The sequence below is a fragment of the Camelus ferus genome, chromosome 1, assembly GCF_009834535.1.
Source record: "Camelus ferus isolate YT-003-E chromosome 1, BCGSAC_Cfer_1.0, whole genome shotgun sequence".
NCBI lineage: Eukaryota > Metazoa > Chordata > Mammalia > Artiodactyla > Camelidae > Camelus > Camelus ferus.
The window spans coordinates 119,510,754-119,534,258 of NC_045696.1; the positions used below are offsets into that span (position 1 = coordinate 119,510,754).

General features: G+C 42.3%; 1 protein-coding gene across 1 annotated transcript in view; it reads left to right on the forward strand.

Annotated features, from left to right (window-relative positions):
* LOC106730391 overlaps positions 1 to 23,505 on the forward strand; it is a 32,343-nt gene that overhangs the window by 5,007 nt on the left and 3,831 nt on the right. The window contains exon 3 of the mRNA XM_032484629.1: positions 5,219 to 5,360. Coding sequence (XP_032340520.1) covers positions 5,219 to 5,360 — 142 coding nt within the window. The remainder of the gene's footprint in view (positions 1 to 5,218; positions 5,361 to 23,505) is intronic.

The following is a 23,505-nucleotide window of genomic DNA, read 5'->3' on the forward strand; positions in this document are numbered from 1 at the left end:
TCACCAGGGTTGACGGACACCCCTCCCACCCCAAGACTGCATTGCAGCCCAGCTTTCCCCTCTGCCCAGTCCTGCCCCCTGCCCTCCCTACACGCACTCCCTCGGCCCCCTGCACCTGCTCTTCTCCCTGGGGACCGCAAGCAGTGACATTCATGCTGAGCTCCCCCGAGATAATTTAGTTTGGATCCCTTTGGCCTGTGGGAAATCCTCCTGTGATAGCAGGGTGTGGGGGTCCTCAGCCAGGCCCCCATTCGGTCACTCATGCCTTTGTGGCTAGAATATTCTTTCCTAGACAGTCCACCTCAGCCTTTCACCTCATTTACGTCTCTGCTCAGACGTTGCTGTGAACTGTAGCTATCTCTCCCACCGTCGTCCCTCTGCCTACTTCTCTTTATGGCCCTTCGTACCGTCTGACCGATGATTTATAATGTGTTTATCAGGTGTCTCCGCCCATCCAAGAGCAGAGGCTTTGGTTTTATTAATAGCTGTCTGTCCGCAGTGCCAGTGTTCAGCACACAGTGTGAATTCAGTCAAATTTACTAATGAATTCATTCATTCATTCATTCATTCATTCACAGAGTGCCAAGCCCCATGCCAGGCACTGATGATGCCTTTGGAAATTTCTGGATCTTGTGGGGAAATTAGACCAGTAGAAAAATAATGGTAACACAACGTGGCAAGTGCTATTATTGGGGCATAGTGGTCCATTGATGTGAGCAACTTGCACAGAGCTGCAGCGAGCAGGTGTTAAGGGACTGATTTCCAGGAAGAAGCCGGGCAGACAGGCCCTAGACAGGATAGTGTGAGCAGGCAGGCAGGTGACGGCAGGGGTCTCTAGGACATCAGGGTCAAGAGGACGATGAGACAGGGGAGGCCAGGCAAGCCCTAGGATGCAGCACCACTACTTCTAGAAACTCGTTCCTCGGAACTCTAGCATGAATGTGCACAGATCCGTGTATGAGACAATCACTGCCTCACTGGTTACAATGGCAGAAAGCAGTAAGGAGTGACGTCAGCATTGATCGAGAGGGAAACAGCTGGATAAATAAAGGAACCTCCATATTTTCGAGGACTGCGGCTCTTAAGAGAGCTTACACACAGATGGCCAACAGGCACGTGAAGAGATGCTCAGCATCGCTGATTGTCAGAGAAATGCAACACGACAATGAGGTACCACCTCGCACTGGTCAGAATGGCCTCCATTCAAAAGTCCAGAAACAATAAATGCTGGAGAGGATGTGGAGAAAAAGGAACCCTCCTACACTGCTGGTAGGAATGTAGTTTGGTGCAGCCATTATGGAGAACAGTCTGGAGATTCCCTAAAAACTAAAAATAGACTTACTATATGACCAGCAATCCCACTCCTGGGCATTTATCCAGAGGGACGCTAATTTGAAAAGATACACGTACCGCAGTGTTCACAACAGCACTATTTACAATAGACAAGACATGGAAGCAACCTAAATGTCCATTGACAGATGACTGGATAAAGAAGTTGTGGTATATTTATACAATGGGATACTACCCAGCCATAAAAAAGAATAAAATAATGCCATTTTCAGCAACATGGATGGACCTGAAAATTATTATACTAAGTGAAGTCAGTCAGACAGAGAAAGACAAATATCATGATATCACTTATATGTGGAATCTAAAAAAAAAAGTGATACAAATGAACTTATTTAGAGACAGAAATAGACTCACAGACAAAGAAAACAAACCTGTGGTTGCCAAAGGGGAAAGGGGGTTGAGGAGGGATAAATTAGGAGTTTTGGATTTGCAGATACATAAAATAGATAAACAACAAAGTCCTACTGTATAGCACAGGGACCTATATTCAGTATCTTGTAATAGCCTATAATGAAAAAGAATCTGAAAAAGAATAGATACATAAATGTATAACTGAATGACTATGCTGTACACCTGAAACTAACAACATTGTAAATCAATAATACTTCAATTTAAAAAAATCTTTGAGTAAAAATCTTAAAAAACAAAACAAAACAAACAAAAAAGAAGAGTTGCCTCAGTCAGTATGTACCAACTTGGAAAGAGGTACATGATACCACATTAGATGGAAGGGAGGTTACCACACTATATGCACATACTGATACCCTTTTTGTTTAAATATATGCATACGTGTGTGTGTTTATATAAACACGGGATCACCCGGAAGGGAACAGCTATTGACAGTAGACTGTGGGACTGGAACAGACAAGGCGAGGCTATCACATTTGGGTATTATTTGAATTTGTGAAAACCGGCATGGATTAACTTTCAAATTAAATAGAAGGAAAGAAAGAAAAGAAAGTCCAAGGAGCTTACGGACACCAGGCATCAGGGCCAAACTACAGGCACACGAATCCAGATCGGCTGGAATAATTAATCAAAGCAGGTCACAGAGTGAAAGCAAACGAGAAGCAGGAGTCAGGAAAGTGAGCTAGTTCAAGACCAGGGCAGGGCAGCGGGGAGGGCAGAGACATAGGTGACCTGATTCCAGGAGACGCACTGTTGACTTCTGCAGTGACCCACCTCCTGCAGGCCTTACGTGTGTGCAGGAGGCCTGGGGGTCAGAAACAGCCACCTGCAGTCATGCTGTACTTTGATAGGGGCAGGCAGAGCAGAGCTGGGGATGGGGTGAGGAGTTTCTCATAAGGTGGGCCCAAGCCTTCCAGCTTCCTCTAAGCCAGCCCTCCCTCCAGGAGTCCTAGAGAAAAGAGCAGATGGTGGGGGGGACAGTGTGTCCTCTGCCTTTCTCACCAGCTCCTTTCACCTAAAAAGGATGTTCCTTTTGACTCCTTGCAGGACCTCTCAGAACTTTTAGCAAGCATATTTTTTGCACAGTGAATCTCTAGGAAGAGATGCTGCGTGCAGTATTTCCCAAAAGTATTTAATCACAGAGCACTGCATTCATTAGGCAATAGATTTTATTTGCCATCAAGTTTTAATGATTCAAGTATTACGTGGGTGCTTTCTCCTTGTCAGAGTCCCCAGGCCATCCTGCTGGAGGCCACGTGGAAAAAGAGGGCCTGAAGGATGAGACACCGCATGGAGACAGGAGTCACGTGCAAAGGGCCTGAGGCACCCAGCCTTGAGAGTGGGGCCATCTTGACCCTGCATCCCAGCCCAGCGAATGCAGCACCATGAGAGAGCTGCTGGTTCTAGTGGAACAGAAACAAGCCAGCCCTGCTGACCCACCCCTGCCCAAAGTCCTGACCCAGAGGCTCATGAGCAATAATCGGTTTGCTCGCCGCTGCTAAGTTTCACAGTGGTGGGTTATGCAGCCATAGGAAACTGATGTCTCCTGTTTTATCCCCAATGTCAACCTCCCCCTCTTCCAAGGGAAGACCTTGTTTTTATCATGACTTGGTTTTCAGTAGTGCCATCAGATGTGTATTTTTTTGTAATCTCTTTTATCTTCTTGAGCTTTATAAATAGAAATTCAAGCTATATGTATTGTAGGGAGAATGGCGTTGTGGAATACTCACCCAGTGAAATATTATTCCAGCCGTGAAAATGAGCATTGCCACACACAGTACCGTGGAAGGATGGAACTTAGAGCCGTAGACATTGTATTGAAAACAGCAAGTTGCAGAAGATGACAATACAGCTTGTTCATCTTTTTATATGATTGTTGGCCATTTCTTCTTAAGTATGTTTCTTTTGCCCATTTTTCTTTGGGGTTGTCTTCTTCTTATTGATTTGTTGGAATTCTGTATAAATTTTAAGATGTGTCCCCCAAGATTGAGTACTAGGAATTACTTGAATCCCAAGAAACATTTCCAAGAATAGACTTTAAAATTACCAAACCAACCAACCAACAAAAAACACCCTGCATGGTACTGGGGAAAAAAAAAACAACAAGATTAACAACATATTACACAGACTCTTTGACTTCTTGGCTGAAAATTCCAAGGAGCAGAGACCCAAACAGAACTTTGGGCTCTGCTGCTCAGAAGGCTATTTATACAAATCCTCAGTGCACAGAGGTTCTATTTCATATTTTCTGTCTACCGAAAGGAAATGCACCCTTTAACTTGAGATACGGCCCCACTTTTTAACATTTCCTAGGATGGACCAATGAATTGCTGTTTTCCCAATAGTGAATTTATATAGCACTGAAGAAGTAGACTCCGTTAACCCCTGAAGGATCACATTTCCTTCACATGGGTCATTTGATAGGGCCATTATAGACCCAGATAAGGCACGTGGGGCTGTGTTTAATGTCTGGCAATTTTCTCGTGCCTCTTCATTTATTGAAAGAATGTCTCCATTAGTAGCCATTAGTCCGTTCTGCCAAGATGGGGCTAAATTATCCTCGATGGCTTAAGAGAATGCTTTTTCAAGAAAAATAATGGCCTTAATTGCTTAGTGGAATAGATACAGCTTTCTCTGTCATAACCTCCCCTCCTCCCCCAGGCGGAATTGGACACTGCTCACCCCAGTCAAAGAGCCAGGTCATTTTCTCGCTACCCGGAGAGTCAGCCCTCACTCCAGCCTGTGGCCTCTCAGGTAGCTGGCCACTCTCCCTGGGAGTAAACAGAGCTCCTCCACCCATCCCAGGACTGAGGCCTCCCACTCTCAGATTCATCCAGGGAGAAAGAGGGATGAGCCACCTTGCCGAGCAAACAATCTCACTCCCAGGGACTCTGTTTCAGCAACAGGAAGCAAATCATGTTAGAGGGACCATCACCTCCCTCAAGCTCCTCACTGAAACCCGTCTCCTTTCTGACCTTTCTTTTGAAGCATATGCTCGATGGAAAGTATGGTTTGCAAGAGGGAGGTTGTAGGTGTGTGGGGGAGGGTATTTTTCATGATTAAAATAAGTTTTTTACGTAGCTTTTTTTTTTTTATAGGAAACTGTAAAGTTTAATTAATGAAAAGCTTCCACCTCTGAAACATGGGTATCTCTCCCCAGGATTTGTCTTTTTCATACTGTCTCCTCAGAAGTCAATCCACTCTCACAGGCATTACATCATTTCAGTTGAGGTAGCTTCAGGTGAAAATAATAGAATTCCGATGAATAGTGACTTAAATAACAGACATTTAATAAACTTTTGTGTCACAAGAAGTCCGGAGATAGGCAAATCCAGATGTTCAGCAGATCATCGAGGGTACCAGTGACCAAAGTTCTTACCATCTTTCTCCTGTGTCACTGTCAGTGTGTCAGCCACAGCCCTCAAGATGCTGCTCCAACAACTCCCTTCTCTCCTGACAGGTCACAAGCAGGAAGGATGGAGTTGAAAGCAAAGCCTGGAGGTCTCTTTTGTCAGGAAGAGAATCCGTTCCAGGAGCCCTGGAATCTCATTGGCCAGAATCAGATCACATGCTCACCCCTGGACCAATCAAAGGAAAGCAAGGTACCACATTTGGACTCAGGCCAATCATGGTTTATTGGCAACCCAACTCTCCACTGGGGCCCTGGCAACCCAAACACAGGTGGGATTCTATTCAGAAGGAAGGAGGAATAGGGGCCACAGCTCCCAGGTCCTTATTTCCAGCCCTGACAGTTCTTACCTTCAGTTGCATCTTTCCAACTGCCTGGTGGGCAGCACTGCCTCATTGTCCTGACACCTCAAACTTAGTCTGTCAGGGAAAAAATTTCTTTTTTAAAAAGTTGAAGTATAATTGATTTACAATGTTGTTAGTTTCAGGTGTATAGCAAAGTGATCAGCTATAAATATACATATACATATGTATACTTTTTCAGATTCTTTTGCACTATAGGTTATTATAAGCTGTTGAATATAGTTCCCTGTGCTGTACAGTAGGTTTCTGTTGTTTATCTATTTTATAGATAGTAGTGTGTATATGTTAATCCCAAACTCCTGATTTATCCCTCCCTCCCACCAATTTCCTCTTTGGTAATCATAATTTGTTTACTATGTCTGTAAGTCTATTTCTGGTTTGTAAATATGTTCATTTGTATCCTTTTTCTTAATTCCACATATAAGTGATATCATATAATATTTGTCTCTCTCTATCTGATTTACTTCACTTAGTATGATAATCTCCAGGTCCATCCATGTATATGAATAATGCAAATGGCATCATTTCATTCTTTTTTATGGCTGAGTAGTATTCCATTGTATAAATACACCACATCTTCTTTATCCAGTCATCTGCCAATGAACATTTAGGTGGCTTCCATGTATTGACTATTGTAAATAGTGCTGCTATGAACACTGGGGTCCAGATATCTTTTTGAGTTAGAGTTTTTTCTGGATAGATGCCTAGTACTGGGTGGATCATATGGTAACTCTACTTTTAGTTTTTAGGGAATCTCCATACTGTATTCCCTAATGGCTGCACCAAACTACATTCCCACCAACAGTGTACCTTTTTCTCCACACCGTTTCCAGCATTTATCATTTGTAGACTTTAATGGTGGCCATTCTAACTGGTGTGAGGTGATACCTCGTTGTAGTTTCTCTGATAATTAGCAATATTGAGCATCTTTTCATGTGCCTGTTGACCATCTTTATGTCTTCTTTGGAGAAATGTCTATTTAGGTCTTCTACCCATTTTTTGATTGGATTGTTTGTTGTTTTGATATTGAGGTATGTGAGCTGCTTGTATATTTTGAAAATTAATCCCTCGTTGGTCTCATTGCTTGCAAATATTTTCTCCCGTTCCATACGTTGTCTTTTCATTTTGTCTATGGTTTCCTTTGCAGCACAGAAGCTTTCAAGTTTAATTAGGTCCCATTTGCTTAATTTTGCTTTCATTTCCATACTCTGAGAGACAGATTTAAAAACATATTGCTGCAATTTATGTCAAAGAGTGTTCTTCCTATGTCTTCTTGTAGGAGTTTTATAGTATCTGATCTTACAGTTAGGTCTTTAATCCATTTTGAGTTTTGTATATGGTGTTAGAGAATGTTCTAATTTCATTCTTTTACAAGTAGCTGTTCGGTTTTCCCAGCACCACTTATTAAAGAGACTGTCTTTCCACCATTGCATAGTCTTACCTCCTTTGTTATGGATTAACTGACCATAAGTGCATGGGTTTAGTTCTGGACTTTCTATCCTGTTGTGTTGATCTATGTGTCTGTTTTTGTGCCAGTACCATACTGTTTTGATTACTGTAGCTTTGTAGGATATTCTAAAGTCAGGGAGTGTGATTCCCCAGCTCTGTTCTTCTTTCTCAAGATTGTTTTGACTATTTGGGGTCTTTTATGTTTCCATACAAAATTTTTAAAATGTTTCATTCCAGCTCTATGAAAAACCATCGGTAATTGATAGGGATTGCATTGAATCTGTATATTGCCTTGGATAGTATGGCCATTTTCACAGTAATGATTCTTACAATCCAAGAATATGATATATCTGTTTGTGTTGTCCTCACTTTCTTTCATCAGTGCCTTATACTTTTCCAAGTACAATTCGTTTGCCTCCCTAGATAACTTTATTCTTAGATATTTTATTCTATTTGGTGCGATGGTAAATGGGATTGTTTCCTTAATTTCTTTTTCTGCTATTTCATTATTAGTGTATAGAAATGTAACAGATTTCTGTATATCAATTTTGTATCCTGCCACTTTACCAGAATCATTGATGAGCTTTAGTAGTTTTCTGGTAAAATCTTTAGGATTTTCTCTGTATAGTATCATGCCATCTGTAAACCATGACAGTTGTACCACTTCTTTTCCAGTTTGGATCCCTTTTATTTCCTTTTCTTTTCTGATTGCTATGGCTAGGACTTCACAAACTATGTGGTTAGAGTGGGCATCCTTGTTCCTGATCTTAGAGAAAACGCTTTCAGCTTTTCACCATTGAGTATGATGTTAGCTGTGATTTGTCATCTTTGGCCTATATTATGTTGAGGTATGTTCCTTTTTGCCCACTTTCTTGAGAGTTTTTATCATAAATGACTGTTGAATTTTATCAAAAGCTTTCTCTACATCTATTGAGATCATCATATGGTTTTTATTCTTTCAATTAATGTGGTGTATCATATTGATTTATGAATATTGAAAAATCCTTGCATCCCTGGGATAAATCCCATTTGATCATGGTGTATGATCCTTCTAATACAGCGTTAGAGTCAGCTTGCTAGGATTTTGTTGAGGATTTTTGCATCTATATTCATAAATGATGTTGGCCTGTAATTTTCTTTTTTGTGATATATTTGCCTGGTTTTGGTATCAGGATGATGGTGGCCTTATAGAATGAGTTTGGGAGTGTTCCTTCCTCTGCAATTTTTTTGGGAAAGTTTCAGAAGGACAGGTGTTAACTCTTCTCTAAATGTTTGGTAGATTCACCTGTGAAGCCATTTGGTCCAGGATATTGTTTGTTGGGAGTTTTTAAATTATTGATTCAATTTTAGTACTGATAATTTGTCTCTCCATCATTTTCTATTTCTTCCTGGTTCAGTCTTGGGGGATTGTGCCTTTCTAAGAATTTGTCCATTTCTTCTAGGTTATCCATTTCATTGGTGTATAGTTGCTCATAGTAGCCTTTTATGACTCTTTGTATTTCTGTGGTGTCAGTTGTAACTTCTCCTTTTCCATTTCTGGTTTTATTGATTTGAGCCCTCTCCCTTTTTTTTTTTTTTTTTTTTTTTTGTTGATGAGTCTGGCTAAAGGTTTATCAGTTTTGTTTATCTTTTCAAAGAACCAGCTTTTAATTTCATTGATCTTTTCTATTTTTTTAAGTCTCTATTTCCTTTATTTCTGCTCTGATATTTATGATTTCTTTCCTTCTACTAACTTTGGGTTTTGTTTGTTCTTCTTTCTCTAGTTGATTTTGGTGTAAGATTAGGTTGTTTACTTCAAATTTTTCTTGTGTCCTAAGGTAAGCTTGTATCACTGTAAACTTCCCTCTTAGAACTGCTTTTGCTGCATCCCAGAGGTTTTGGATCATTGTATTTTCATTTTGATTTGTCTCTATATATTTTTTAATTTCCTCTTTGATTTCTTCAGTGATCCACTGGTTGTTTAGTAGCATATTGTTGTTTAGCCTCCATGTGTTTATGTTTTTTGCAGTTTTTTCTTGCAGTTAATTTCTAATCTTATAGTGTTGTGGTCTGAAAAGATGCTTGATGTGATTTAAGTTTTCTTAAATGTACCAAGACTTGCTTTGTGGCCCAGCATGTGGTCAATTCTGGGGAATGTTCCATGTGCACTTGAGAAGAATGTGTATCCTGCTGCTTTTGGATAGAATGCTCTATAAGTATCAATTAAGTCCAACTGGTCTTATGTGTCATTTAAGGCCTGTGTTTCCTTATTGATTTTCTGTCTGGATGATCTGTCATTGATGTAAGTGGGGTGTTAAGTCCCCCACTATTATTGTGTTACTGTGCCAATTTCTCCCTTTATGTCTGTTAACATTTGCCTTTGCCTTATATATATTGGGTGCATATATATTTACAACTGTTATATCTTCTTCTTGGATTGATCCCTTCATCATTATGTAGTGTCCTTTGTTGTCTCTTGTAACAGTCTTTATTTTAAAGTCTATTTACCTAAGATAACTATTGCTACTGTAGCTTTCTCTTGATTTCCATTTGCATGGAATACCTTTTTCCATCCCCTCACTTTCAGTCTGTATGTCTCTTTAAATCAGAAATGAGTCTCTCATAAGCAGCAAATATATGGGTCAAGTTTTTGTATCCACTCAGCCAGTCTGTGTCTTTTGGTTGGAGCATTTAGTCCACTTACATTTCAGGTTATTATTGATATGTACGTTCTTATTGCCATTTTGTTAATTGTTTTGGATTTGTTTTTGTATGTCTTTTTTTCACTTTTCTTCTTTTGTTCTCTTCTCTTGTGATTTGGTGACTCTCTTAGTGTTATGTTTGGATTTCTTTTTCTTTTTTGTGTGTATATCTATTATAGATTTTTGGTTTGCAGTTACCATGAGCTCTTAGTATAGCAGTCTCTATTATCCATGATTGCTTAACACTGATGATCTCTTAATTTCAAATGCATTTTAAATACTCTGCATTTGTACTCTCCTCCTCTAACAATTACTACTTTTGATATTGTATTTTATCTTTAAATGTTTTGTGTATCCCTTAACTTTTTATTGTGGATACAGATGATTTTTTACCATTTTTATCTTTTAACCTTCCTCCTAGTTTGTGTGTGGATGATTTCCTACCTTTACTGTATGTTTGCCTTTTCCATTTCATAGTTTTCTTGTTTCTAGTGGCCATTTCTTTCCTGCCTAGAGAAGTTCCTTTAGCATTTGTTGCAAAGCTGGTTTGGTGGAGCTTTGTAAAGCTTTTGATTACTCTGTCAAATGTGAATGAGAGCCTTGCTGGATAGAGTATTCTTGGTTGTAGGTTTTTCCATTTCGTCACTGTAAATATATCCTGCCGCTCCCTTCTGGCCTGCAGAGCTTCTTCTGAAAAATCCACTGATAGTCTTATGGGAGTTCCCTTCTATGTTATTTGTTCCTTTTCTCTTGTTAATTTTACTATTCTCTCTTTACCTTTGGTTTTTGTCATTTTAATTATAATATGTCTAGGTGTGCTCCTCTTAGGGTCAGTCTTGTATGGGACTCTGCACTCCCTGGCTTTGGGTGACTGTTTCCCCAGTTAGGGAGATTTTCAGCTTTTATCTCTTCAAATATTTTCTCAGGCCCTTTCTCTCTTCCTCTTCTCCTCTGGGACCCTTATAATGCAACATTATTGTGCTTGATGTTGCCCCAGAGATCTCTTAAACTGTCCTCTTTCTTTTCGTTCTTTTTTCCTTTTTCTGTTCTGTGGTAGTAATTTCCACGACTCTGTTTTCTAGCTCACTGATCCATTCTTCTGCCTCATTTAGTCTACTATTGGTTTCTTCTTGTGTATTTTTAATTTCAGTTATAGTATTCTTCAGTTCTGTTTGGTGGTTCTTTGTATTTTCTAGCTCCGTGTTAAAGACTGCTAGCTTCTCACTCTGTGCATCATTCTTCTCCCAAGTTCTCTAATCACCTTTACGATCATTACTCTAAACTCCATCTTGGGTAGATTGCCATCCCCACATCACTTAGTTCTTTTTCTGCAATTTTATCTTGTCCCTTTGTCTGGAACGTATTCCTCTGCCACCTCATCTTGTCTAAATTTCTATTTGTATTTTTATGTATGTGGTGGGTTAGTCACATTTCTCAACCTTGGAGAAATGGCCCTCTGTAGGGGACGTCCTGTACATCCCAGCAGTGCACCCCACTCTCATCACCCAAGGGCTAGCTGGTCCCAGGGTTGGATCTGTCTTGCATTTGTGGACTTGTTCCATAGGCTGCAGATCATAGTTTTCTTGCTTCTGGTGTCTGTACCCTGGTGGGTGAGGCTGGACTAGAGGCTTATGCAGGTTTCCTGGCAGGAGGGCCAATGCCTACCCTATGGTGGGAAGGGCTGGTCCTGCCCCTCTGCTGGGTAGGGTCCCGTCTAGGGGCGTGTCTAGAGGCAGCTGTGGGCTCATGAGCCTTTAGGCAGCCTGTCTGCTGATGAGTGAGGCTGTGTTCCCACCCAGTTAGTTGTTTGGCCTGAGGTGTCCTGGCACTGGAGCCTCCAGGCTGTTGGGTGGGGCAGGGTCTTGGTGCTAATGACTGAATCAAGATGTCAGACTCAGGAGAGTTCACGCAGATGAATACTCCCCGATATGTGCACCAACATGTCTATGTGCTCAGGGTTAGCTGCACCCGCCCCCAGCATCCCCAGGAGACCCTTAAGACCAGCAGGTAGGTCTGGCCCAGGTTCCTGTGAAGTTACTGCTTTTGCCCTTGGTCCCTGTGAGTGTGTGATTTTGTGTGCATCCTTTAAGAGTGACGTCTCTTTCTGCCAGTCCTGTGGAGCCCCTGCACTTAAGCCCCACTGGCCTTTAAAGCCAAATACTCTGGGGGCTTCTCTTCCTGATGATGTACCCCTCTGCTGGGGAGCCTGACGTGGGCCTTAGAACTCTCACTCCTATGGGGGAACCCCTGCAATATAATTATTCTTCAGTTTGTGGGTCACCCACCCAGGGGTATAGGATTTGATTATATCGTGAGTGTGCCCCTCCTGCCATCTCATTGTGGTTCCTACTGTATGCCTTTAGATGTAGAAGATCTTTTCCTGTAGGTTCAGTCTTTTTTGTCAATGGTGTTGAGCCGTTAGTTGTGACTTTGTTGTGTTCATGAAAGGAGATGCGCTCCCACCCCTTCTGTTCCTCCATCTTAATCCAGTAATCAGAAAATCCCTTTTCTCATCTAATAGATGACTCCTTTCTCTGCATTTCTTGACTTTTCCAGTGGTAGTTTCATCCATCTGTCTACCCATCATGGAGGCTGTGAACCTCAGAATCATTCTGGACGCCCTTGATCTGGATTTCTTTACCGAGTTGGTCCCCAGAGCGGTCAAATCTTTGTCTTCCTAACGTCTCCCACCAGCTCACCATTTCCACTCTTTTTACCATCCCTTCAGTCACACTGTCCCTAATGCACACGGACCGCTTCATTTCATCTGAAATGGGCCCCGGCCTCCAGGGCCATGTGCTCTGCCACCAAACTCACCTTCTTAAGGCCTACAGTTCTCACCTCTCCCTTGCCTGGGATGAGGCTCCCATAGTCCCACAGGAAGACAATACAGAATTCTTAGTTTGAGTTTTAAAATTTTTCTAAACATTACCTTTTAAAAAGGATCCCCCATTATTTTCTGCTCTGGCCCGACTGGCTGAGTCATTTTTCTCCGAAGGCTGCTTTATGCATTACCATCACCACACACACGTCCACACCATCCCCTCAGACAGTCATACCTTTCCCCTTTCTCTCTCCTCTCTGACTCCTACCTGGCCAACTTGTGGCTCACTGCTGAAATCTCCTTAAATACCCTGGGCTTCAATGAGTGTGTTCTCCTCTGAAATCCTCCATGCATGTGGAATTATTAATCAATTTTTAAAAAGAAACTAGGGTTAAATAGTTAGGCAAGTGTCACTTGGCACTGGCCATGTTACCAGCCCTTTGTAATGTTCCACAATGATACTTACATGGTAAATAATGATATTATACCCATCGTTCAACATTGAGGAAAATTTTTAAAAGATTCCATTCTAACATTAAACTTCAGAAAGTTCAGAGTCCTTTTAAAAGGTAATGGTGGTAGCAGTATAATACAAGCCTGCAGCAGATTCTTCAAAAGAGTGCCAGTGAATCTTTACAATGTGATGACATCCATCAGTGGAGAGACCATTCATTCATTCTTCATTCATAGTTGGGAGATTGCAATTTTATTGCCTGACAACTGTCACCAGAATTCTTGGCAGGAGAACTCTCTATATTTAGGAAAATATCTTGACAAATTGCTTGGGGATAGACAGTGATGTTCAGAAGGAATACGACTGCATGGTTTGAATCAGGGCACCATGCTTCTGTCTAGGGAAGTGGAGGACTGATCTTCTTAACCATTTGCTCATAAAGAAATGGCAAATCACTTAAAGAAAAATGGCAAGGTATCAAGACAGAATGTTGTGTAGGAAACCAGAAGGCATGCAGAACTATTTTCTATTCAAGTGTTTTATAAGAACTACAGCAGAAGAGTAGGAGGCCTTGGGCTTAGCTGTTAGCATTAGGTGAAGGGGGGTCTGGTACCAAGTTGCCCACAGGCTTCTGTGAAGGCATTGGTCCGAGTATAGCTTTTTGTTGATATCTAGGGTTTTGCTGCTTGTTCTGGCTTTACCGCTTAGAAGCTTCATCAGAACTCTGAATTTATTTCTTCATTTGGAAGATGGAAGAGGGGAGTTCTGTGCTATGTCCCAGCCTGTATTCTATTTTCTAGATGTGCTCATGTTTATGTTGATCTTTCACAAGACTGAGTTCCCATTTTTCAATTCACATTTCTTTGGTAAAATTGTCGACACTGGTAGGATGCTTTTGGCTGCAAGTAAAAGAAAATTCCACTTCAACTGGCTTATACCCTAAGGGTGATTTATTGGTTCACATAACTGGAAAAGTCCAGATGTTGAGTAGCCATCAGGTGTGGTTCCATCAGCCTCTCTATGATTTGCTGCCCTGTCTCCCCTTTTGTGGGCTGGCAGCTTACTCAGGCTGACCACAAGGTGATCATAGCATTTCCTGGCCTTGCAGTCTGGCTGTAATAAAGTCCATAAGAGGAGGGATCATCTTGTCCAGCAACCCTACTCTTAAAATCAGAAACCCTCCTAACCAGAAACTCCTACCAAACCTTCCATTTCGTCTCATTGGCCAGAATTTTGTCACATGCCCGCTTCTAAACTAATTCCCCTGGCCTGAGGAATGCTGCTTGCTGATAATCTAAGATCCAGACTCTTAAACTCATCTCTGTGGCAAGGGGGCAGGATTACTCATAGACCCATCAAGCCCACACTGCACCTGGAGGTGGAGTCAGCCTCCCTAAACCCCAGACCTGCATGGGGGCAGCAGTGTCCCTGGGCAGAAAGCAAGGCACTGCCAGCACCAGGCAAGAGGAAATGGATGCCCTGTAGGCATCTGCAAAGTTTGCTCTGTACAGAACTGTAGAATACGTCTTTAATCCCGGTGATCTGAACAGGATACAGCCAAGTGTGGTCACCAAAGGCTGTAATGTTCACAGAGTTCAAAAGTCTGCCAGATCTTTATCTCACAAAGTCTAAAAATTCCAACAAGGAAATGAGAAACATGTAAACAGTTCCACCTCCGCCGGGCCCAGTACACCAGCATACGTGGAACCAATTGTTTCCACTCCATATGGGATACTCATCAGCTTAATTACATGGAAAAAAAATTACTCAAGAACCAAAACTGCCCCAGTTTTTCATCAGAAGAAAACAATAGGAGCTGAAAAATGTACTTTCTTCAAACAGAAAAGTAGGTGAAATCTTGGAAAGGATGGATCAGAAGTGAAGTGGTATTTAATTGCTTTTTTTTTTTTCCACCAGAGGAACTTAAAGGAGTCAGAAAATATACCCTCTTCACATAGAAAAACAGATAAAATGTTGGAAAATAGAGACTGAGAAGTTTTTAATGATCAGTCATAAATATGTATTTTTATTCTGCCTCAAGTGTTACAGTCAGAATTTGCTTTCAATATACGACATTTATCAGTTTGGTGGGAGCGGGGGGCGGGGGGCAGTCTGTCACGCCCTTCTTGCTTGGGGCTCAACTTGATTTAGAAGTACAGTTGAGTCTTTCTTCCAACAAAACATCTATTGAGGGCCTCTGATGTACCAGGCTGCCCCGTGCCCGTGGCAGTCACGTGGTCAGCCAGCTGCCTGCCTTCCCTTTCAGAGGAAGGGGTTCCTCAGAGGCCATCATCCAGTGTCCCGAGCAACATTAGACCTTCTTTTGAGCAGTCTTGATCCTCCCTCTGACGTCCGCCAAGAAAGAGGTGTTCAGCACGCTGTGTGGGAATATTAGAGAGAAATTATTGACATGCTCTTGCTCTGAAGAATGTCCAGAGGCTAGATCGTGGAAGGCTTTGGAAATCAGAGATCGAGTCTGCATCTCCAAGGCCGGGGTGGGATTCAAGTTCTTCCTCCCAGTCCTCAAAGAGTGCCCTCTAGGATGCAGCCACTGTGGTGAAGTAGAAAGAGTAAAGCCTTTGGTGTCCAACCAAACTGGGTTCAATCCTGGCTCAGTCACTTACCAGCCCTGTGACCTCAGGAAAGCTACTTATCTGCTCAGAACCTCACTTTTCTCATGAAAATAAAGAAATGAAGTTTCCATTCTAGAGTCATACTGCCCAGACTATTTGTGACTATAACACTTGAAATGGAGCCAGTCCCGATTCAGATGTACTGAGTGTGACCTAAAATCAGTCAGATTCAGGAAAACTTAGCAGGAAAAAAAAGAAAGGGAATTTAAAAATATCTCACAATTCTTTATACTGATTACATACTGAAATGATGACACTGGCTAGATTGAATTAAATGAAATATGTTATGAAAATTTATTTTCCCTGCTGCTTTTTATTTTTCTTACTGTCGCTACTGAAATGTTTACATTTCACAGCTGTAATGTTAGGCCAAGTAGGAAGCAGTACTTTTTCTCTAATGGAAACTGGAAGTAGGATTTTGTTCCCTTAATGTCTTTAAGATCAGTGAGCACAGTCATTTGTAAACACGGCCAGCAGTTTCTATCCATGCCCTTTGGCTGGCTGTGTCCTTCTGCTCTGACTCTGGACAGGACTTGATACTTGCTTTGCCAAAGGGACTTTAGCAAACCCGATGCCAGCAGAGGCTGTCAAGCTGCTCGGACATCAGGGCTCGCTCTCTCGCTGCTCTTGGGAACGTGGCGGCCACCACTAAGTGAGTAAGGTCAGGCTAGCCAGCTGGATGATGGAAGATGCGTGGCTGCGTTTCCCCAGTTGCCCCTGCTGACACGGAGCGACCGCAGGACATGTAAACGAGGCCCCTACTGACCTGGTCTAGCTGACCTGTAGACTCATGAGAAATAGTGTTAATTGTTTTAACATAAATTTGGGGGTGTCTGGTGCAGCAAAAATTAACTGATAGAGTGTGGGTGGGTCCACAACCACCGTGATGTTGGTAGACACTTCACCAGAGTCTAGGGAAGAATGGAGACTGGCAAAATTGCGTCAGTCTGGCCTCTGGTAGGGGTGACCTTTGTAACTTCATTCATACACATACACATAGGTCATACGCACGTCATACACACACACACACATGCACGCACGCACGCACACACACGCACAATTCTCGGGGAAGTTGGAAATGTTGGTCCAGATAAATTGAAAATCTCACCCAGGGATTTTGGACATAAAGAGCTCTTTTTTCTGATGGCAGAAATACTTGGACACCCATACTGCTCTGGTAATTGTTTATTAATACCTGTTGACTGAGAACACGTGGAAAGCCCCTGCTGTACTTATATGCCTGTATGAAATGGAGGTAAAAGAGGGTTTGGATCAATTTAAAAATTGTGCCACTTCTTCGCAGGGCTGGCTCAGCCCCAAAGTAGGACAAATGGCTCGTGGGAAAGAGTTGGGGCTAATTTTCAGCCCTTGTTTGAGGCCTTTCAGTTAGGCAGCCTTGGCCAGAGGTCGACTGATGCAACCACACAGTTTGAAATGAAATTATGTTTAGTTCAGAATGGAGGTGTCCAAATGAATTTGAAAAATAGTCATTCTTTATTCTACAGAGCCTTGGGAGTTGGAAGGGAACCAGATACTTCTTGCCATGATTTCACCCCTCCCCGAGGGTCTGCAGTCCACAGCAGGTGGTTCAGCCCACTCCAGATCGTGTCTCATGGCCACATGGGGGCAAAGATCAGGAGGGGACCTTGTCCCTCTCTGCCCCAAACTCAGTTCACAGCTGCAGATCGAGAGTGAGAACTGGGAAGGAAAGTAAGATGACATTTAGCACTTTGTCCCAACAAACAGATCACAGGATTTGGTGCCAAATAAATCCCTTTACATTTTGTTCACACATTTTCTGTGTGTGAAAAAAAAAATGCGTACCAATGAATAATCTTAACGTCAAATTCTGAGTTATTAATAGCCCTTAGTTTTAGCCATGAGTTAATGTATTCACACAAGTATCCCAGCATAACCAAAGTGTACCACCTCGAAAGCAGCTTTGGTGTATCAAGTGTTCCCCGCCAAGGGCACAGATTGTGTAGATGGGCATTGAACACTGTCCTGCACACCTCACATCCAGCCAGACGCTGAGGTGAAGGAAATAGCAAAATAAGCCTTTACTTCTGTTAACTCTTTTTTAAAAAAAAAATTTTTTTTTTATTGAAGTACAGTCAGTTTACAGTGTTGTGTCAGCTTCTGGTGTACAGCATAATGCTTCAGTCATACATGTACACATATATATTCCTTTTCATATTCTTTTTCATTATAGGTAATTACAAGATATTGACTATAGTTCCCTGTGCTCTACAGAAGGACCTTGTTGTTTATCTATGTTATATTTAGTAGTTAGTATCTGCAAAACCTGAGCTCCCAATTTAGCCCTCCCTCTACCCCTTTCCCCACTGGTAACCATAAGTTTGTTTCTATGTCTGTGAGTCTGTTTCCATTTTGTAAATAAGTATATTTGTCTTTTTTTTTTTTTTAGAGTCTACATATAAGTGATATCATATCATATTTTTCTTTTTCTTTCTGGCTTACTTCACTTAGAATGGCGATCTCCAGGTCCATCCATGTTGCTGCAAATGGCATTATTTTATTCTTCATTATGGCTGAGTAGTATTCCACTGTATAAATAGACCACAACTTCTACATCTGTTAACTCTTCTCTCGAGACTGCCCGATCCTTTGAAACAATGCCTTGTGTTTGTATACAGTGTTCACTTTTGCTAGGCCCTTTTATTAAACCAAAAATCATAAACCACAGAACGATTTTGAAGAATTAACATGAACTTTTGTTTTCACAATAATCTCATGGGATAACATGGCCAGGATTATGTTTTTGCTTGCCTAAGAAATGGGGGATATTGAGGGAAGAGATGATAGGCTGAAATTATTAGCAGAACCAGTCAATGCAGGGCTCTCTCCACTACACGAAGCTGCTTTACATAGGGCAGGGCTAATTCACAAGCACCGTATTTTTCAGCTGTTTAGTTAACGCGAGGCAGTGGTGCAGTGGTAAATGTTTAACAACTGGATCTCCAAGTGAAAATGTGCTTGCCAGCTCCCGTGGTGTAAATGCTCCCTGCACCGCTGGTTTGTGGGTACCCTGTGATGACTTTGGATGCAGGGTTGGGAGACCTACGGTCGCACGTCATTATTGTGCATGCATTCATACAGATGGAGTAGCCGCCACCTGAGCAACATGGTTATAGCAAAATGTGGTCAAACAATTAGGAAGTGAAGAGTTTTGAGTGTTTATTACCTTGGTTTTTAAACATAGTTTATTTACTTGTGAGTTTATACAGTTTAATTTTTTTAAGAATGGCTGTATTTAATAAGCAGTCACCAGATTCCTGAAGATTTAACAGTTGTCTCTCACCAGTCCAGGCGTAGGAAGCCTCTCTGCATGCCTCTGACCCAAGCTCTCCTTGCAAGTGCTTTGAAACTTAATGTATTTTATTATTATTTTTAAATGGATATACTGGGGATTGAACTCAGTACTTCTCGCATGCTAAGCAGATGCTCTGCCACTGAGCTATACCCTCCCCTTCAAGTGCTTTGAAATTTAAAATAAAATAAATACACCCCTAGGGGACACAGCTAGTTGTACGCCCCAACACCCCGCTCCCCAACCAACACACACATTTTGAGAATTTGGGATTATACAAGTGAATGCATAGCCATTTGTGGATGGTCTGGGCTAAAATTCAAAGTCCTGGAGTCAGTGGGCCAAGGACTGTTCATACAGTTAAGGTATAAATGACTGAACATCGTTCAGACGACCTTCCAGAAGCCCAGAACAAAGAAAATCACCCTTTTGCTGCAGAAAAAGAGAGTACATGGGCCCTGAGTTATTCAGCCTGGCTCTTGACCAAACTCAACCAGGTAATTATACAGGTCTTACGTTGACTAGTCCTATATTGGCCTAAGGTTTAGGTTTGGGACGTAAAATGTTGGGAAAGACAGTGGAAGCTCCCCACCCATCATTTTACGGGTGAGGAAACTGAACAGACCCAAGACTAGAGTGAGGTGGAGGAGACATGAGGTGGGGTGTGAAATTTAAGAAGACCTGCATCCTCAGGGTGGAGTAAGTTGGTCAGTGCTGAGCGTGCCTCTGTAAATTTTGTGCCCTGGGCACCTCAGTTGCCTCACCCTTAATGCTGGTCCTGAAACTGACCCCCAGAGAGCCAGGTTCATCTGACTAGTTGGCATCAGAGCTGAAACTAACATAGGTCCTCCACCCCCTGATCTGGCACCTTCCCCTACAGTAGGCTGCGTCCAGCTTTGCCTGCGCTTCCGGGGAGAGAACTTCAAAGCTGAGCAGGATGTTTGTTGCACAGCTGGGCCAGCGGTTCTCCATCCAGGCAGCGCATTAGGCATCCTGAGGGAGTTTTAAACATTCTCACTCCTGGGTTCCCCCCTCTGAGTTTGAAATCAATTGTTCCTAGATGGGCCCCGAAAACATTTTGGTTTATTTACTTTTTAATTTAATTTTTTATTTTGTGGGGGAGGGGAGGTCATTAGGTTTGCTTATTTATTTTTTAGAGGAGGTACTGGCGATTGAACCCAGGGCCTCATGCATGCTAAGCATGCCCTCAGCCACTTAAGCTGCACCCTCCCTCCTGGTTTATTTACTTTCAAAGCTCCTCTTTGATGATTATGTGCAGCTGAGGTTGAGAACCACTGCATAATGATGGCAATGAAAATAATAACTGTGCTGTGAAAGACCATGTTAGTTAAGGAGTGGGTTCTATTTACGCCAGGCTGTGGAATATCAGTGTCTGTGTCTTTTCCCATTGTTACTGTTAATTCAGTGTATTCTCTGAGTCCACAAAAAAACTATATGGTTTTTTAAAAACAAAAACAAAAAACAAGCAGGGAGCACCTTAGCCTGGATTAAGACCCTCGGCAGGATTTGCTCCAGGCATAGGGATCTTAAGAGCAAGACTAGACCTCACTCAGCACAAGGTAATCACCCCACCCGGCCAGACTTCTGCACGCGATGGGGAAAAATGCTTGTAAGGCAAATCAATATGTAAATAAAGGGAAAGTTTATTACTCTTTTTTTTTAATGGAGGCACTGGGGAGTGAACCCAGGACCTTGTGCATGCTAAGCAGCTGCTCTACCACTGAGTTATACCTTCCCCTCAAAAAAGTTTATTATTCTTTAGAAGGAAAGGTGACAAACTATTTTTAAGTACTTGTAAAATTATTTTGAATGGAGCCCTTTGACCAAATGATGACTTTGCTCATTTACAAATCACTTTTCCTGTGGGTTGAAACACAGAAGACCTTTCAAGGCATCAAGCTATTTTCCCTTTTGTATCAGTGTTTGTCGGGGATTTGTGAGTAAGAGTTCTGCATTTATTCAAGAAGACCCTAAAAGACAGGCTTTTCACGAACACAGGTAGGCCCAGAAATCCCTGTTTCACACAAGAGAAATGTAAACTCTATCAGAAGAAAAGGCCAAAAGCTAGGCCTCTTCCACCGAGCAGTTGACCATGTTATGAACGCAAAGGAAGAGTTCTTGAAGGAATTTAAAGTGCTGCCCCAGGGAACACACCAGTGATAAGAAAGGGAAACAGAAGGGGTGTAGCTCAAGAGGTAGAGCGCATGCTTAGTATACACAAGGTCCTGGGTTCAATCCTCGTACCTCCTCTAAAAATAAATAAATATGTAAACCCTCCCCCCCAAAAAAATTTTTTTAAAAAAACAACATTGTAAACTGACTATACCTCAATTAAAAAAGAAAAGAAATATTAGAAAGAAAAAAGAAAGGGAAACAGCCGTGTTGCCGACGTGGAGGAAGTCTGAGTGGTCTGAGTAGAAGGTCAAACCAAACACCACGTTCCCTTAAGCCAAAGCCTCGTCCTGAGCAAGACCCTCACTCTCTTCACCTCTGTGAAGACTGAGAGGTGAAGAAGCTGCAGAAGGAAAGTCTGAGGCCGGCAGAGGTTGGTTCATGAGGTTTAAGGAAAGAAGCCGTCTCTGCGACGTGGAAGCGCGAAGTGAAGCCGCAGGCGCTGACGCAGGAGCTGCAGCAGGTTCTCAGGAAGGTCGAGCGCAGAGCCCTTGTGGAGGTGCCGCGCTGAGCAACAAGGTTTTTTGATGTAGAGGGAGCAGCCTTCTACTGGAAGAGCATGCCGTCTAGGACTGTCATAGCCGGAGAGGACAAGTCAGTGCATGGCTTCCAAGCTTCACAGGACAGGCTGACTCTCTTGTTAGGGCTAATGCAGCTGGTGCCTGTCATGTGAAGCCAGTGCTCCTTCACCATTCCGAAAATTCTGGGGCCCTAAGAATGATGCTAAATCTACCCTGCCTGTGTTCTAGTAATTTTCAGGAATTCTGAGAGCTGGCTGTTAAACATGACCATAATTAAAATTTAGATTATGTAAACTTACACCTAAATAAATAATTTTTTAAAGATTATAAATACTCAAAATTTCCATTTCCCATTTATTTTACTAAATTTCTCTACTATCTATGCTCTGGAGTTTATTTACATCTATCAACTCTGGATGTAGGAAACCCTATAAACCAATATACTGCTGCCCAGCTCTTTCCAACACCACTTTCAGTGACCTGTTGGTAGCTCAAAATGGATCATGTGAAAGTATTAACACAACAGAAACGAGCAGTTTCTACAAATCAAGGCACCCCCTCCTCCCCAAACGCCCCCCAACACCCCTCCCCCATCCGTTGTTACACATTTGCCATCGCACCCCCTGGTTATGCTATATTTCCCACAAAAGCCTCCAGTAAGCAAACTTTCTTCAACAGGAAAAAAAAAATCACTGAATTCTCTAGAAAGCAGTATTTTCTTCTCCCAGTTTCTAACATTCACTTGTGTAAATTTCAGGTGGACAAAACAACCAGTGGATTAACTGGATTTTTCTTTCTCCCGCCTGGTGGTCTGACCATGTGCAGGCAGCTGCTGTTAACGCCATCAATCAAATAGGTTCTGACACCACCAGCGATGACTTCTCCCCCCACCATCGCCCTGCAGTCTCTTCCGCTAGCTTCTTCCGAGAGAAAGTTTAGATGTATGAAAATCACTCATTATTATTTAACTGGGTCAGCAGCTGAGCTGGTTATGAAACGTCTGTCTGAATCGGAAATGTGGGTATAAACTGCCAGACTTTAAAGAATTAAAAAAAAAATAATAAAATAGATGGTAAATGTGGAGAGGAGTAGGATTATTCCCTTTGAAAGCCAGTGACTCCAGCCAGATTCCTCCCCAGATCCCATTCCGGCTCCCAGATGATGCAGCTCAGCTCCCCCAGTGGAGTGCATTACGCTGTCTTTAAAGACTCAGCGCTAATGGGATGCTGAGAAAATCAATCCGTTCTTAGTTTGCAGGCCTGCTGCTTGGTAAATGGAAAGCAAATTCTTTCTTCTTCTTTGCAGGCAGAAAGAAGCCCTGGGAGGGGCCTGGGTTCTACCCTTCACACGCCGTATCTGTGCTTGCCGTACGCTCAGTCCAGAAAGTCCGGGTGCGCGTATCCACTCTCAACTCAACGGGGAGACATCTCTCTGTGTGTCTGCCTGTCTCTCTCTCTCTGTGTCTCTCTTTCTCTCTCCTCTGAAGAGGGCACACATCATCATGTAGTGCTTTCTGAAGAGAAATATTCAATTGACACCCAGCATCCATAATCATATCTACCATTTATTAAGCATTTACCATGTACCATGTATCATGCTTTCAACATTTTTTTTTAACAACCCCATAAGGTAGGTTGTATTTTTATCCCCATTTCACTGTTGAGCAAACCAGGGGAGATAAATGGACCAAGGTCACTGTAAGGAGCAGAGTCTGGATTTAAACCCAGTTCTGTTGACTGCAAACCTAGGGCCACAAGACACTTCGTTCCACACCGAAGGTGAAGTCTCAGTGAGAGCCAGAACCAAGTGAAAGCTATGGGCAGTGTCAGGCTTGCCACAAGGACCTCTGCTAAGAGTGAGAATACATCGCCTCTCAGGAAGATAGTGAGC